The sequence below is a fragment of the Molothrus aeneus genome, unplaced genomic scaffold (genome assembly GCF_037042795.1).
Source record: "Molothrus aeneus isolate 106 unplaced genomic scaffold, BPBGC_Maene_1.0 scaffold_43, whole genome shotgun sequence".
Classification (NCBI taxonomy): Eukaryota; Metazoa; Chordata; class Aves; order Passeriformes; family Icteridae; genus Molothrus; species Molothrus aeneus.
In genome coordinates, this window is record NW_027099100.1 from 171,389 (window position 1) to 188,333 (window position 16,945).

General features: G+C 57.3%; 1 protein-coding gene across 2 annotated transcripts in view; it reads right to left on the reverse strand.

Annotated features, from left to right (window-relative positions):
* The window catches only part of BOP1 (BOP1 ribosomal biogenesis factor), a 107,899-nt gene that overhangs the window by 86,730 nt on the left and 4,224 nt on the right, over window positions 1-16,945 (reverse strand). For both annotated transcript variants that reach the window (XM_066571314.1, XM_066571313.1), the window contains exon 3: window positions 10,938-11,048. In XM_066571314.1, coding sequence (XP_066427411.1) covers window positions 10,938-11,048 — 111 coding nt within the window. The remainder of the gene's footprint in view (window positions 1-10,937; window positions 11,049-16,945) is intronic.

Consider the following 16,945-nt stretch of genomic DNA (forward strand, 5'->3'; position numbering starts at 1 on the left):
ATTGTCGGGATTGCCGGGATGTCGGGATTGCCGGGATGGTCGGGATGGTCTGTCGGGATGGTCGGGATTGTCGGGATGTCGGGATTGTCGGGATGGTCGGGATTGCCGGGATTGTTTTACAGCGGCGGGCGGCAGAAACAGCGGGAGAATAACGGGAATAACGAGAGCGGCCCCTGGAAATCCCGGATCAGAGCTCGGCCCCAGAACGGGAGCGCCCCGATCCCTCGGGAATGGGGGTCGGGCACCGCAATTCCAGGGGGTTTTCCCAGGAAAGGCATCGCAGGGGCTGGGACAGCCCCTCCTGAGCCCGAAATCCGGGATGGGACCCGCGGCTCCCCGGGACCGCCGGGAAATTGGGATTGTCCAGGGTGGGAATGGGCAGAGCAGAGGCACAGCTGGGAAAGGGGAAAATGGGGATGGAGACTGGGAAAGGTGGGAATGGATACTGGGAAATGAGGGAATGGAGACTGGGAAAAGTGGGAATGGATGCTGGGAAAAGTGGGAATGGATACTGGGAAAAGTGGGAATGGAGACTGGGAAAAGTGGGGCTGGAGACTGGGAAAAGTGGGAATGGAGACTGGGAAAAGTGGGAATGGAGACTGGGAAAAGTGGGGATGGAGACTGGGAAATGTGGGAATGAATGCTGGGAAAAGTGGGAATGAACACTGGGAAAAGTGGGAATGAACACTGGGAAAAGTGGGAATGAATGCTGGGAAAAGTGGGAATGGAGACTGGGAAAAGTGGGAATGGAGACTGGGAAAAGTGGGAATGGAGACTGGGAAATGTGGGAATGAACACTGGGAAAAGTGGGAATGAACACTGGGAAAAGTGGGAATGAATGCTGGGAAAAGTGGGAATGGAGACTGGGAAAAGTGGGAATGGAGACTGGGAAAAGTGGGAATGGAGACTGGGAAATGTGGGAATGAACACTGGGAAAAGTGGGAATGAATGCTGGGAAAAGTGGGAATGGAGACTGGGAAAAGTGGGAATGGAGACTGGGAAAAGTGGGAATGAATGCTGGGAAAAGTGGGAATGGAGACTGGGAAAAGTGGGAATGGAGACTGGGAAAAGTGGGAATGAATGCTGGGAAAAGTTGGAATGGAGACTGGGAAAAGTGGGAATGAATGCTGGGAAAAGTGGGAATGAATGCTGGGAAAAGTGGGGATGGAGACTGGGAAAAGTGGGAATGGATACTGGGAAAAGTGGGAATGGAGACTGGGAAAAGTGGGAATGAATGCTGGGAAAAGTGGGGATGGAGACTGGGAAAAGTGGGGATGGAGACTGGGAAATTTGGGAATGAATACTGGGAAAAGTGGGAATGGAGACTGGGAAAAGTGGGAATGAATGCTGGGAAAAGTGGGAATGGATACTGGGAAAAGTGGGAATGGATACTGGGAAAAGTGGGAATGAACACTGGGAAAAGTGGGAATGGAGACTGGGAAAAGTGGGAATGGAGACTGGGAAAAGTGGGAATGAACACTGGGAAAAGTGGGAATGAACGCTGGGAAAAGTGGGGATGAATGCTGGGAAAAGTGGGGATGGAGACTGGGAAAAGTGGGAATGGAGACTGGGAAAAGTGGGAATGAATGCTGGGAAAAGTTGGAATGGAGACTGGGAAAAGTGGGAATGAATGCTGGGAAAAGTGGGAATGAATGCTGGGAAAAGTGGGGATGGAGAGTGGGAAAAGTGGGAATGGATACTGGGAAAAGTGGGAATGGATACTGGGAAAAGTGGGAATGAATGCTGGGAAAAGTGGGGATGGAGACTGGGAAATTTGGGAATGAATACTGGGAAAAGTGGGAATGGAGACTGGGAAAAGTGGGAATGAACGCTGGGAAAAGTGGGAATGGAGACTGGGAAAAGTGGGAATGAATGCTGGGAAAAGTGGGAATGGAGACTGGGAAAAGTGGGAATGGAGACTGGGAAAAGTGGGAATGGAGACTGGGAGAAGTGGGGCTGGAATGTGGGGAAAATGGGACTGGAAGTTGGGAGAATCCGAGCTGGAAGTTGGGAAAGTGGGGCTGGAAACTGGGGGAACTAAGGCTGGAATTTGGGAACACGGAGCTGGAATTTGGGAGAGTCATTGCTGAAAGTTGGGAAAACTGGAGGTGGGAAGCGGGAAAACTGGGACTAGAAGCTCTGGGAGAACTGGGGCTGAAATGTGGGGAAAAATGGGGCTGGAAACTGGCAAAAAAGGGGCTGAAATCTGGGAAAGTGGGGCTGAAATGTGGGAAAAATGGAGCTGGAATGTGGGAAAAACGGAGCTGGAATTTGGGGAAAATGGAGCAGGAATGTGGGAAAAATGGAGCTGGAATTTGGGGAAAATGGAGCTGGAATGTGGGAAATATGGAGCAGGAATGTGGGAAAAACGGAGCTGGAATTTGGGGAAAATGGAGCTGGAATTTGGGGAAAATGGAGCTGGAATGTGGGGAAAATGGAGCTGGAATTTGGGAAAAACGGAGCTGGAATGTCGGAAAAACGGAGCTGGAATTTGGGAAAAACGGAGCTGGAATGTCAGAAAAATGGAGCTGGAATGTGGGGAAAATGGAGCTGGAATTTGGGGAAAATGGAGCTGGAATTTGGGGAAAATGGAGCTGGAATTTGGGAAAAACGGAGCTGGAATTTGGGAAAAACGGAGCTGGAATTTGGGGAAAATGGAGCAGGAATGTGGGAAATATGGAGCTGGAATTTGGGGAAAATGGAGCTGGAATGTGGGAAATATGGAGCAGGAATGTGGGAAAAACGGAGCTGGAATGTGGGAAAAACGGAGCTGGAATTTGGGGAAAATGGAGCTGGAATTTGGGAAAAATGGAGCTGGAATATGGGAAAAACGGAGCTGGAATTTGGGGAAAATGGAGCTGGAATTTGGGGAAAATGGAGCTGGAATTTGGGGAAAATGGAGCTGGAATGTGGGGAAAATGGAGCTGGAATGTGGGAAATATGGAGCTGGAATTTGGGGAAAATGGAGCTGGAATTTGGGGAAAATGGAGCTGGAATGTGGGAAATATGGAGCTGGAATGTGGGAAGAACGGAGCTGGAATTTGGGGAGACTCAGTGTTGACAGTTGGGAAACTGAGGCTGAAGGCCGGGTAAACAGGATCCTGGATGTGGGAGAAGCGGGGCTGGAATTTGGGCACCCCAAGGAATTCCCTCACAAACCATTCCCTGCTTTTGGAGCTGAAGCCATGAATTCCCAGCCCCATCCCTGTCATTAACCCATCCCTGCTCCCAGCCCCATTCCCAATGCCCAGCCCCTCATTCCCAACCCTCCATCCCCATCCAGCTGCAATCATCCCCAATCCCAAATTCCCATTCCCATTCCCATCCAGCTGACCCTAGCCCCATTCCCATTCCCAGCCCTCCATCCCCATCCAGCTGCAATCATCCCCAATCCCAATCCCAATTTCCCATTCCTAATCCCATTATCCCATTCCCATTATCCTATTCCCCCATTTCCAATCCCCATTATCTCATTCCCATTCCCAATCCCCCATTCCCATTCCCAGTCCATTATCCCATTCCTATTACCCATTCCCATTATCCCAATTCCCCCATTCCCATTATCCCATTCCCCATCCCCAATCCCAATTCCCCCATTCCCATTATCCCATTCCCATTATTCCCCATTATCCCATTCCCCCATCCCCATCACCCCATTCCCATTATCCCATTCCCCCACCCCCATTATCCCCATTCCCCCATTCCCATTATCCCATTCCCCCATCCCCCTTATCCCTTTATCCCATTCCCCCATCCCCATTATCCCATCCGCAATCCCCATCACCCCATTCCCCCATTATCCCATTCCCCCATTCCCATTATCCCATTCCCCCATTCCCCCATTCCCCCATTATCCCATTCCCCCATTATCCCATTCCCCCATTATCCCATTCTCCCATTCCCCCATTATCCCATTCCCCCATTCCCCCATTATCCCATTCCCCCATTATCCCATTATCCCATTATCCCATTCCCCCATTCCCCCATTATCCCATTCCCCCATTCCCCCATTATCCCATTATCCCATTATCCCATTCCCCCATTATCCCATTATCCCATTCCCCCATTATCCCATTCCCCCATTATCCCATTCCCCCATTATCCCATTATCCCATTCCCCCATTATCCCATTCCCCCATTATCCCATTCCCCCATTCCCCCATTATCCCATTCCCCCATTATCCCATTCCCCCATTATCCCATTATCCCATTCCCCCATTCCCCCATTATCCCATTCCCCCATTCCCCCATTATCCCATTATCCCATTCCCCCATTATCCCATTCCCCCATTATCCCATTCCCCCATTCCCCCATTATCCCATTCCCCCATTCCCCCACTATCCCATTCCCCCATTATCCCATTCCCCCATTATCCCATTCCCCCATCCCCATTATCCCATTCCCCCATTATCCCATTATCCCATTCCCCCATACCCCCATCCCCATTCCCCCATTATCCCATTCCCCCATTATCCCATTCCCCCATTCCCCCACTATCCCATTATCCCATTCCCCCATTATCCCATTCCCCCATTATCCCATTCCCCCATTATCCCATTCCCCCATCCCCATTATCCCATTCCCCCATTATCCCATTATCCCATTCCCCCATACCCCCATCCCCATTCCCCCATTATCCCATTCCCCCATTCCCCCATTATCCCATTCCCCCATTCCCCCATTATCCCATACCCCCATCCCCATTCCCCCATTATCCCATTATCCCATTCCCCCATACCCCCATCCCCATTCCCCCATTATCCCATTCCCCCATCCCCATTCCCCCATTATCCCATTCCCCCATTCCCCCATTCCCCCATTATCCCATTCCCCCATTCCCCCACTATCCCACGAAGCCGTTCCCAGTCGCGGCCAGCCCGGCAGCCCCGGAGCACGCGCGGGGCCCCTCCGGCCACGCTCCGGCGGCTCGCTGGGTCAGGGAGCGCTGCCAGCGGCGCGTTCCCGCTGTTCCTCCCTGCCCTGCAATCCTCCCCCTCCCGCTCCTCCGCTGGCTCCGGCCCTCGCAGCTCCCGATCCCGCCGGGAGCGGCTGCGGAGGAGGGAACGGCCTTGGAAGCGCCGCCGAGCCCTCATCCACCACCCATCCACCCATCCATCCATCCATCCATTATCCCGACATCTGGAATTGTCATTCCGGGAGGAAACGGAGCCCCCCGGCCGCTTCCTCCCGCCGGCAGCCCCGGCACATCCATCTCCGCTCCGGCCGGGAACGGGAATGCCGCCCGCCGCAGCGCCGGGGTGGGACCGGGGAGCGGGGCACCGGCACCGGGGGCAGCCCCGGGGGAGCCGGGATCGGGGACAGCCCCGGGGCAGCCGGGATCGGGATCGGGGACAGCCCCGGGGGAGCCGGGATCGGGGACAGCCCCGGGGGAGCCGGGATCGGGATCGGGGACAGCCCCGGGGCACCGGGATCGGGGACAGCCCCGGGGGAGCCGGGATCGGGATCGGGGACAGCCCCGGGGGAGCCGGGATCGGGATCGGGGACAGCCCCGGGGGAGCCGGGATCGGGATCGGGGACAGCCCCGGGGGAGCCGGGATCGGGATCTGGGCCAGCCCCGGGGCACCGGGATTGGGGACAGCCCCGGGGGAGCCGGGATCGGGATCGGGGACAGCCCCGGGGCAGCCGGGATCGGGATCTGTGCCAGCCCAGGGAGCTGGGATCAGGATGGGGAGCCGGGATCGGGCTCCGTGCCAGCCCCGGGAGCCGGGATCGGGCTCCGTGCCAGCCCCGGGAGCCAGGATCAGGATCTGTGCCAGCCCCGGGGCACCGGGAGCAGGAGCTGGGTCAGAGCAGGGAGCCGGGATCAGGATCTGTGCCAGCCCAGGGAGCCGGGATCGGGCTCTGGGCCAGCCCAGGGAAGTGGGATCGGGATCCGTGCCAACCCCGGGAGCCAGGATCGTGTCCCTGCCACCCCTGTGCCCCGGGACTGGCCCGGTGCCACCGCCGGGAGCCGGGATCAGCTCTGTCCCACCCCTGTGCCCCGGGACTGGCCCGGTGCCACCGCCGGGAGCCGGGATCAGCTCTGTCCCACCCCTGTGCCCCGGGACTGGCCTGGTGCCACCGCCGGGAGCCGGGATCAGCTCTGTCCCACCCCTGTGCCCCGGGACTGGCCCGGTGCCACCCCTGTGACCCGGGATCAGCTCTGTCCCACCCCTGTGCCCCGGGACTGGCCCGGTGCCATGGCGGGAGCCGGGCTCGCTCCGTGTCCCCCGCGGGGCCAGCCGGGGCCGGGATCAGCTCTGTCCCGTCCCTGTGCCCCGGGACTGGCCCGGTGCCATTCCTGTGCCCCGGGACTGGCCCGGTGTCACCCCTGTGCCCCGGGACTGGCTCTGTCCCACTCCTGTGCCCCGGGATCAGCTCTGCCCGACCCCTGTGCCCCGGGATCAGCTCTGTCCCGTCCCTGTGCCCCGGGATCAGCTCTGTCCCGTCCCTGTGCCCCGGGACTGGCCCGGTGCCATTCCTGTGCCCCGGGACTGGCTCTGTCCCACCCCAAACACCCGGGATCAGCTCTGTCCCACCCCTGTGCCCCGGGATCAGCTCTGTCCCACCCCTGTGCCCCGGGACTGGCTCTGTCCCACCCCTGTGCCCCGGGATCAGCTCTGTCCCGTCCCTGTGCCCCGGGACTGGCTCTGTCCCACCCCTGTGCCCCGGGATCAGCTCTGTCCCGTCCCTGTGCCCCGGGACTGGCCCGGTGCCACGGCCGGGAGCCGGGCTCGCTCCGTGTCCCCCCGTGGGGCCGGGGCCGGGGCCGGGAGCGCCGCCGCCGCCGCCGCTTGCCGGGAACGCGGCCAGGCGGGAGCGGGGCCAGGACGGATCCGTGCGGAGCGCGGGGGCAGTTCCAGAGGAAAGCGCTCCCGGGGGCCGCCGCGGAGCTTTTGCAGCTTTTCCAGAGCTGCTGCTGCCGGCCGGGGAGCCGCAGGTGCCGCGGAATCGCAGACAGCCCCGGGATGCGGGGAATTCCGGCATCGGATCCGCGGCGTCCCGACAGCCCCTGGATGGGGACCGGCCGGGAATTCCATCCCGGCAGCCTCACAGCCAGGAACTGCAGCCCAAAATCCCCGATATTCCATAGGAAGCCATTCGCTGTTTCCCATTTTCACACCGAATCCCTCGGCGGCACTCCCAGAAAAACGCCAGGAAAAGGCTCAGGGGTCTCCTGGAATTCCCATTTTCCAGCTGCACGTTCCCAGGTCCTGCCGATCCCAGAGCGCCCCCAGGGATCCTCCCCTGCCCCAGAGGCACCGGCAGCTCCGGGACTGATCCCAAACCCAGCTCTGGAAAACCCGGCTGGACAAACAGGGGTGGGCTGGAAGGAGCTGCAGGATCCTGGCTTTAACCGGAATCCCCAAACCACGGGATCCCGGAAGGCTTTGGGATGGATTTTAGGGATGATCCCATTCCCGTGGGGCAGCTCCTGCTCCAGGCACGGAGCCGACCCGGATTCTGTGGGAATTCCACCCCAGGCAGGAATTCCCTCCCAAAATCCCATAAATGCAGGGGAAAGCCGAGCCGGGGGGAATTCAGGAACATCCCAGGCTGATCCCGGGCTGATCCCGGGTGGAATTGGTGCCGACGGAGCCACGGAAAACCAGGAACGACACCAGGACAGCCCGAGGGGTGGCAGAGCCTCCTCCAACAAATTCCGCTTTTCCAGCAGAATCCCATGAGGAATTCCAGGATCCCACATCCACAGGGACGGGAATTCCAGCCCTGGCCAGCCCTTTCCAGGGGGAATATTCCCAAAAATCCCCCCTAACCCCTGCTCCAAGGCACTGCCTGAGGCCGTTCCCTCGGTTCCGAAGGATTCTGATATCCCAAAATTTCCACAGTTTTCCCGAAATCCAGGAAAAACCACTCACATTTTCCTAAGGAAATCCCACTTTATCCCAGCACATCTCCCAAAATTCCCTCCCTGGGTTAATCCCGGCGTTCACAGGGTGAAATCCAGGGAAAACTTTCATGAGGACGGGGTCAGGAGTTAATTGGGATTGGGATACGACGGAGCCATTCCCGAAATTCCGGGGTAAGGAGCCCCAAACCCGAATCCTGGTGTTTTCCCGAGTTTTGCCGGGGTTTTTTGGGAACAAAGGCTCGGGAATGGCTCAGGGCCGGGATCAGCGCTCCCCCCTCTGGCAGCTCCAGGGATGCATTCCCGAGCTTTTCCAGCATTCCCAAAATGATGATTCCAGAGAAATCCCCATGAACCCCGCTCCGGGGCGGCCTTGGCTCAGGAGGATCCTCTGGAAAAAGCTCCAGGGTCTCCCTGGGGGGTGTTGGGATCCCGCTGGAATTCGGCGGCGCCATCCTGATCCCAATCCTGATCCTGATCCCAATCCTGATCCTGATCCCGATCCTGATCCCAATCCTGATCCTGATCCCAATCCTGATCCTGATCCCAATCCCAATCCCAATCCCATTCCTGATCCTAATCCTGATCCTGATCCCATTCCCGATCCCATTCCTGATCCCATTCCTAATCCTGATCCCAATCCTGATCCTGATCCCAATCCTGATCCTGATCCCGATCCTGATCCCAATCCCGATCCCAATCCCAATCCCAATCCCATTCCTGATCCTAATCCTGATCCTGATCCTGATCCCGATCCCATTCCTGATCCCATTCCTGATCCTAATCCTGATCCTGATCCTGATCCTGATCCCATTCCTGATCCCATTCCCATCCCATTCCCCATCCCGATCCCATTCCCAATCCTATTCCTGATCCCATTCCTGATCCCAATCCCATTCCTGATCCCACTCCTGATCCTATTCCTGATCCCATTCCTGATCCCACTCCTGATCCCATTCCTGATCCTATTCCTGATCCAATTTCCAATCCCATTCCCGATCGAATTCCCGATCCCATTCCTGATCCCATTCCTGATCCAATTCCTGATCCCATTCCCTTCTGGATCTCATTCCCATTCCCATTCCCCATTCCCCATTCCCATCCCATTCCCCATCCCGATCCCATTCCTGATCCCATTCCTGATCCAATTCCCGATCCCATTCCCATTCCCCATTCCCATTCCCCATCCCGATCCCGTTCCCGCTGTATCCCAGCCCTTCCCAGGCCGTTTCCCAGCTGTAATTCCGGAATTCTCCCCCTCTCCGCGGCTCTGTCCCGCTCAGGGCCGCGGCTCCCGGGGCCTTTTCCAGGAGAATTCCGGGCTGCGGCCGCCCCCGGAGCGCCGGGAATTGCCAGGGCCGGTAATGGATTGAGCAGGGACTGGGGCAGGGCCCGGCCCTGCTGAAATTCCAGAGCTCTTCCCGAGCTTTTTCCAGGCTGGGAGCCGGGACAGGCTCAGGGAGCTCCTGGAATTCCTGAGCAGGAGCACGGGGAGCGATCCCACACGGAACCTGCAGCGCTCCCGAAATTCCCTCCCTCCCGACACGGGGCCGGAAATCAGGGAATTGCTGAGCTTGGAAAAGGCCAACCCAGCCCCATCCCACACCCACAGGGATGGGAATTCCAGCTGGGAATGGGGGATCCCAGCCTGGAATGGCAATTCCAGCCCAGAATTCCAACCGGGAATGGGGGATCCCAGCCCGGAATTCCAGCTGGGAATGGGGGATCCCAGCCTGGAATTCCAGCTGGGAATGGGGGATCCCAGCCTGGAATTCCAGCTGGGAATGGGGGATCCCAGCCTGGAATTCCAGCTGGGAATGGGGGATCCCAGCCCAGAATTCCAGCTGGGAATGGGGGATCCCAGCCCGGAATTCCAGCTGGGAATGGGGGATCCCAGCCCAGAATTCCAGCTGGGAATGGGGGATCCCAGCCCAAAATTCCATTCAGGAATGGGGATCCCAGCCCGGAATTCCAGCTGGGAATGGCAATTCCAGCCCAGAATTCCATTCAGGAATGGGGATCCCAGCCCGGAATTCCAGCCGGGAATGGGGGATCCCAGCCCAGAATTCCAGCCGGGAATGGGGGATCCTAACCCAGAATTCCAGCTGGGAATGGGGGATCCCAGCCTAGGATGAGCCCCCACAGCTGTTCCAGACTTTTCCCAATGCCATCATTTTTCCCTGGACGCCAAATCCATCACTTCCATCTCAAATCCCGGAAAAATTCCAGCCGGGAATGGCAATTCCAGCCTGGCCACGTCCACAGGGATGGGAATTCCAGCTGGGAATGGGGGATCCCAGCCCAGGATTCCAGCTGGGAATGGGGGATCCCAGCCCAGAATTCCACTCAGGAATGGGGGATCCCAGCCCAGAATTCCAGCTGGGAATGGGGGATCCTAACCCAGAATTCCAGCTGGGAATGGGGGATCCCAGCCCAGAATTCCAGCTGGGAATGGGGGATCCCAGCCCAGGATTCCAGCTGGGAATGGGGATCCCAGCCCAGAATTCCAGCCGGGAATGGGGGATCCCAGCCCAGAATTCCAGCTGGGAATGGGGGATCCTAACCCAGAATTCCAGCTGGGAATGGGGGATCCTAACCCAGAATTCCAGCTGGAAATGGGGATCCCAGCCCAGGATTCCAGCTGGGAGTGGGGGAATCCTAACCCAGAATTCCACTCAGGAATGGGGGATCCTAGCCTGGAATTCCAGCTGGGAATGGGGGATCCCAACTCAGAATTCCAGCTGGGAATGGGGGATCCCAGCCCAGAATTCCAGCCGGGAATGGGGGATCCCAGCCCAGAATTCCAGCCCTTTCCAGGGGAATATTCCCAAGAATCCCAGCCTGAGGCTGTTCCCTGGGGTCCTGTCCCATTCCCTGGGAGCAGATCCCGCCCTGGATCCCCTCAATCCCGATTTTCTCCGGGATGAGCCCCGAGAGCGGCTCCAGACTCTTCCCAACTCCGCCGTTTGTGTCCCCAGGCGCCGAATCCGTGGCTCCCACCGCACCAAATCCGTCGTTCCCAGCCCGATTCCCGGGTGAAATTCCATGAATTCCACGGTTTCCTACCTCCTCGTCGGAGCTGTCCTGCTCGTACTCGTCGTGGACGACCAAGTCCTGCTTCCCTTCCAAGGGGGAATCGTCCTCCAAGGTTTTCCTCTTCCCAGGAGCCCCCCTGGCCTGGAAAACCGGCGGGAAAAGCAGCTCAGTAAAATCCCAACCCCAAATTCCCGGAGGTTTTTTTTTTGTCCCAAGGAAGGAAAGGAACCTCCCCAGCCTGGGAAACCGGGATTGGGATGGGAATGGGAAATTCCTCGGGATGAGGAGCCGGGAAGCAGCCCTGGATCCATGGGAAAGGGGCTGTGGAATGGCAGGGAAAAGTGGGAATTCTGTCCCACTCACATCCCAGCTGGAATCTGGATCCGACACCAGGGAGGTTTGGGAATGAGCTGGGAATGAGCAGGGGGAGCTGGGAATTCCAGGAGAATTCCAGAGCCTTTTCCAGGGGATTTCTGGGAGAGCTGCAGAGGGGTTTGGGATGCAGCTGGAGGGGTGGAAAACAGGGAATGGCTTCCCATGGAAAATGGGGATTTTGGGCTGGGATTCCCAGAGAATCCGGGGCTGCCCCAGGAGCCCTGGAACGTCCCAGGATGGTGGAGCTGTCCCTTCCCACCCAAACCAGGCTGGAATTCCATGGGAAAAGCCCAAAGCTCCTGCCCAGCTCATCTCAGTTGCAAAGGAATTCTGGATCCCCCCTATCCCTGGATCCAGAGATCTCTGGGATGAGAATTCCCAGTGGGATCAGCCTCATCCCGGCACTCCCAGCTCTCCCCAGGCCCTCCCAGGGCAGCTCCAGCTGCTCAGAATTCCCAGATTTCTGTGGGATAACCCCGGAGCCTGACCCTGCTGCTGCGCAGGAGCTCTGGGAACGATCCCGAAATTTCCCTGGAAAAACGATTTTCCCTTTTCCAGGAGCCCCCTCGAGATTCAGGGAATGACTGGAAAACCGGGATCAGGATTCAGGGATGACTGGAAAAGTGGGGTTGGGGTCAGGATTCATGGAATGGCTGGAAAAGCAGGATCAGGATTCAGGGATGATTGGAAAAGTGGGATTGGGATTCAGGGAATGATTGGAAAAGCAGGATCAGGATTCAGGGATGACTGGAAAAGCGGGGTTGGGATTCAGGGAATGACTGGAAAAATGAGATCAGGATCAGAATTCAGGGATGATTGGAAAAACGGGATGAGGATTCAGGGAATGGTTGGAGAAGCAGGATTTGTGTTGGGATCCAGGTCTGGTTGGAGAAGCAGGATTTGTGTCGGGATCCAGGGAATGGGAATGGTTGGAAAAGCAGGATCAGGCCCCAGGTCTGATTGCTAAAGCAGGATCAGGATCCAGGGAAGGGTTGGAAAAGCAGGATTTGTGTCAGGATCCAGGGAATGGTAATGACTGGAAAAGCAGGATCAGGACCCAGGGAATGGTAGGAAAAGCAGGATTTGTGTCAGGACCCAGGGAATGGTTGGATAATCAGGATGAGGCCCAGGCCTGATGGCTAAAGCAGGATCAGGATCCAAGGAATGGTTGGAGATTCAGGATGAGGCTCCAGGTCTGATTGCTAAAGCAGGATCAGGACCCAGGGAACGACTGGAAAAGCAGGATCAGGACCCAGGGAAAGGCAGGAAATGCAGGATTTGTGTCAGGATCCAGGGAAGGGTTGGAGATTAAGGATTTGTGTCAGGATCCAGGGAATGGTGGAGGATCAGGATGAGGCCCCAGGTCTGATCGCTAAAGCAGGATCAGGGCCCAGGGAAGGACTGGAGAAGCAGGATCAGGACCCAGGTCTGATGGCTAAAGCAGGATCAGGACCCAGGCAATGGGAATGGTTGGAGAAGCTGGATCAGGACCAAGGGAAGGACTGGAAAAGCAGGATCAGGACCCAAGGAATGGGAATGGTTGGAGATTCAGGATCAGGACCCAGGCAATGGGAATGGTTGGAAAAGCAAGATCAGGACCCAGGGAAGGACTGGATAATCAGGATGAGGCCCCGGACTGATCTCTAAAGCAGGATCAGGATCCAAGGAATGAGAATGGTTGGATAATCAGGATGAGGCCCAGGCCTGATCGCTAAAGCAGGATCAGGACCCAGGGAATGGTAGGAAAAGCAGGATTTGTGTCAGGACCCAGGGAATGGGAATGGTTGGACAATCAGGATGAGGCCCCAGGTCTGATCGCTAAAGCAGGATCAGGATCCAGGGAACAACTGGAAAAGCAGGATCAGGACCCAGGGAATGGGAATGGTTGGAGAAGCAGGATCAGGACCCAGGGAAGGACTGGAAAAGCAGGATCAGGATCCAAGGAATGGGAATGGTTGGATAATCAGGATGAGGCCCCGGCCTGATCGCTAAAGCAGGATCAGGACCCAGGGAATGGGAATGGTTGGAGATTCAGGATGAGGCCCCGGCCTGATCGCTAAAGCAGGATCAGGATCCAAGGAATGGGAGGGGTTGGAGAAGCAGGATCAGGACCCAGGGAATGGGAATGGTTGGAAAAGCAAGATCAGGACCCAGGGAAGGGTTGGATAATCAGGATGAGGCCCCGGCCTGATCGCTAAAGCAGGATCAGGATCCAGGGAAGGGTTGGAGAAGCAGGATCAGGACCCAGGGAATGGGAAGGGTTGGAGTATCAGGATCAGGACCCAAGGAATGGGAAGGGTTGGAGAAGCAGGATCAGGATCCAGGGAAGGGTTGGAGAAGCAGGATCAGTACCCAGGGAATGGTTGGAGATTTAGGATGAGGCCCCGGCCTGATCGCTAAAGCAGGATCAGGATCCAAGGAATGGGAAGGGTTGGAGAAGCAGGATCAGGACCCAAGGAATGGGAAGGGTTGGAGAAGCAGGATCAGGACCCAAGGAATGGGAAGGGTTGGAGAAGCAGGATCAGGACCCAAGGAATGGGAAGGGTTGGAGATTCAGGATGAGGCCCCAGGCCTGATCGCTAAAGCAGGATCAGGACCCAAGGAATGGGAAGGGTTGGAGATTCAGGATGAGGCCCCAGGCCTGATCGCTAAAGCAGGATCAGGACCCAAGGAATGGGAAGGGTTGGAGATTCAGGATGAGGCCCCAGGCCTGATCGCTAAAGCAGGATCAGGACCCAAGGAATGGGAAGGGTTGGAGATTCAGGATGAGGCCCAGGCCTGATCGCTAAAGCAGGATCAGGACGCAGGGAATGACTGGAGAAGCAGGATCAGGACCCACGCAATGGTAGGAGATTCAGGATGAGGCCCCGGCCTGATCGCTAAAGCAGCCCCGGCCGGGCGCTCCCGGCGGGAGCTGTAAAAGCCGGGCCGGCCCGGGCGGGATCTGGGGGCAGAGCCGGAGCAGGGATGGGATTACCGGCAAAACAAAGGCGGCTTTAAGGGCCGGGGCGCTCCGCGGGGAGCCGGGATCACTCCTTAAGTCTTTTCCCAGGTTTTTGGCGCTGCGATGGGGCTGGGGTTGGGTTTCACCTTCCCCGGCTGCCCCCGCCTGCGGCCGGAGACGGAAAATGCCGGAAAATGCCGGCGTGACCGGCCTGGCCCGGCCGTCCCTGGCTGTGCCGGGCTGTCCCGGTCCATCCCAGTCTGTCCCAGTCCGTCCCAGTCTGTCCCCATCCCTTCCAGCGCTTCCCAAATTCCATAAAAACCCCGCTTTTCCGCAAAATCCCCCTGCTTTTCCATTAGAAACCTGAACAGTGCTGGAGCACTGCGGGAGCAGCCCTGGGAAAGTTGGGGAGCTGCAAAAAGGAGCTGGAACAATTTAGGAGTTCTGGGGAAAATATCCTGGAGCAGTGTGGGAGCTCTGGGAAAATCCCTGGAGAAAAATCCCTGGAGAAAATCCCTGGGAGCTCTGGGAAGAGCCCTGGAGTGGTGTGGGAGCTCTGGGAAAATCCCTGGAGCAATTTGGGAACTCTGGGAATGACACTGGGGTGGTTTGGGAGCTCTGGGAATGACCCCGGAGTGGTTTGGGAACAGCCTGGAATAGGAGCAGGAGCTCTGGGAAAGCCCTGGAGGGGTTTGGGAGCTCTGGGAATGAGCCTGGAGCGGTTTGGGAACCTCCCTGGAAAGGTTTGGGAACTCTGGGAATGACCCTGGAGCGGTTTGGGAACATCTCTGGAAAAGTTTGGGAACTCTGGGAATGACCCTGGAGCGGTTTGGGAACATCCCTGGAAAGGTTTGGGAACTCTGGGAGTGACCCTGGAGTGGTTTGGGAACATCCCTGGAAAGGTTTGGGAGCTCTGGGAAAAGCCCTGGAGCAATTTGGGATTTAGCAAAAAACCCTGGAGTGGAGTAGGAACAGCCCTGGAGAAGTTTGGGAGCTCTGGGAATAACTCTGGAGTGGTTTGGGAGCTTTGGGAAAGCTCTGGAGAAGTTTGGGGGCTCTGGGAAAGCCCTGGAGTGGTTTGGGAGCTTTGGGAAAGTCCTGGAGAAGTTTGGGAGCTTTGGGAAAAGCCCTGGAGAAGTTTGGGAGCTCTGAGAATGCCCTGGAGAAGTTTGGGAGCTTTGGGAAAGCTCTGGAGAAGTTTGGGAGCTCCAAGAAAGCTCTGGAGAAGTTTGGGAGCTTTGGGAAAGCCCTGGAGCAATTTGGGAGCTCTGAGAATGCCCTGGAGTGGTTTGGGAGCTTTGGGAAAGCCCTGGAGTGGTTTGGGAGCTCTGAGAATGCCCTGGAGTGGTTTGGGAGCTTTGGGAAAGCTCTGGAGAAGTTTGGGAGCTCCAGGAAAGCTCTGGAGAAGTTTGGGAGCTTTGGGAAAGCCCTGGAGCAATTTGGGAGCTCTGGGAAGATCCCTGGAGAAATTTTGGAGCTCTGGGAAATCCCTGGAAAACCCAGTTGGGCCCAGGGGGGCTGGGAGAAGCTGCAGGAAAGGTGAACCCGGGGACTGAGCTGGAGCCAGCTCATGGAATGGGGAAATCCTGGAATTCCAGCCTGCTTTGGGTGGGAAGGGACAGCTCCACCATCCTGGGGCGTTCAGGGCTCCTGGGGCAGCCCCGGATTCTCTGGGAATCCCATCCCAAAATCCCCATTTTCCATGGGAAGCCATTCCCTGTTTCCCACCCTGCATCCCAAACCCCTCTGCAGCTCTCCCAGAAATCCCCTGGAAAAGGCCCTGGAAGGGGCTCTGGGATCTCCTGGAATTCCCAGCCCCATTCCCAGTTTATTCCCAGTTTCCCAGCCCCAATCCCAGTTTATTCCCAGTTTCCCAGCCCCATTCCCAGTTTATTCCCAGTTTCCCAGCCCCAATCCCAGTATTCCCAGCCCCATTCCCAGTTTCCCAGCCCCAATCCCGGCCCCAATCCCAGTTTTCCTGACCCAATCCTGGTTTTGGGAATGGCAGCTCTGGGATTTGGGGATTTTGGGATGTGGGAATGGCAGCTCTGGGATTTGGGATTTTGGGAATGGCAGCTCTGGGATTTGGGATTTTGGGATTTTGGGAATGGCAGAGCCAGGATTTGCATTCCCAGTGCTGCTCCAGGGCGATCCAACAAAAGAACCACTGGGACCAGGGAATTTCTGGGGTTGGAAAAACCCCTGGAGCCTCCCAGGCCAGCCCTGTCCATGTCTCCATCCCACACCCACAGGGATGGGAATTCCAGCTGGGAATGGGGATTCCAGCCAGGAATTCCAGCTGGGAATGGGGATCCCAGCCAGGAATTCCAGCTGGGAATGGGGATCCCAGCCAGGAATTCCAGCCGGGAATGGGGATCCCAGCCAGGAATTCCACTCAGGAATGGGGATTCCAGCCAGGAATTCCAGCCTTTCCAGGGGAATGCTCCTGAAAATCTCAACCCAAAGCCGTTTCCAGGGTCCTGTCCCTGTTTCATGGGAGCAGATCCCAAACCCTGGATCCCCTCAATCCCGCTTTTCTCCAGGATGAGCTCCCTCAGCTCCCCTGGAGGAATTCCCCCAATCCCAATCCCATTCCCAATCCCATTCCCCATTCCCATTCCCAATCCCATTCCCATTCCCATTCCCAATCCCATTCCCCATTCCCAATCCCATTCCCATTCCCCATTCCCCATTCCATTTCCATTCCCCATTCCCAATC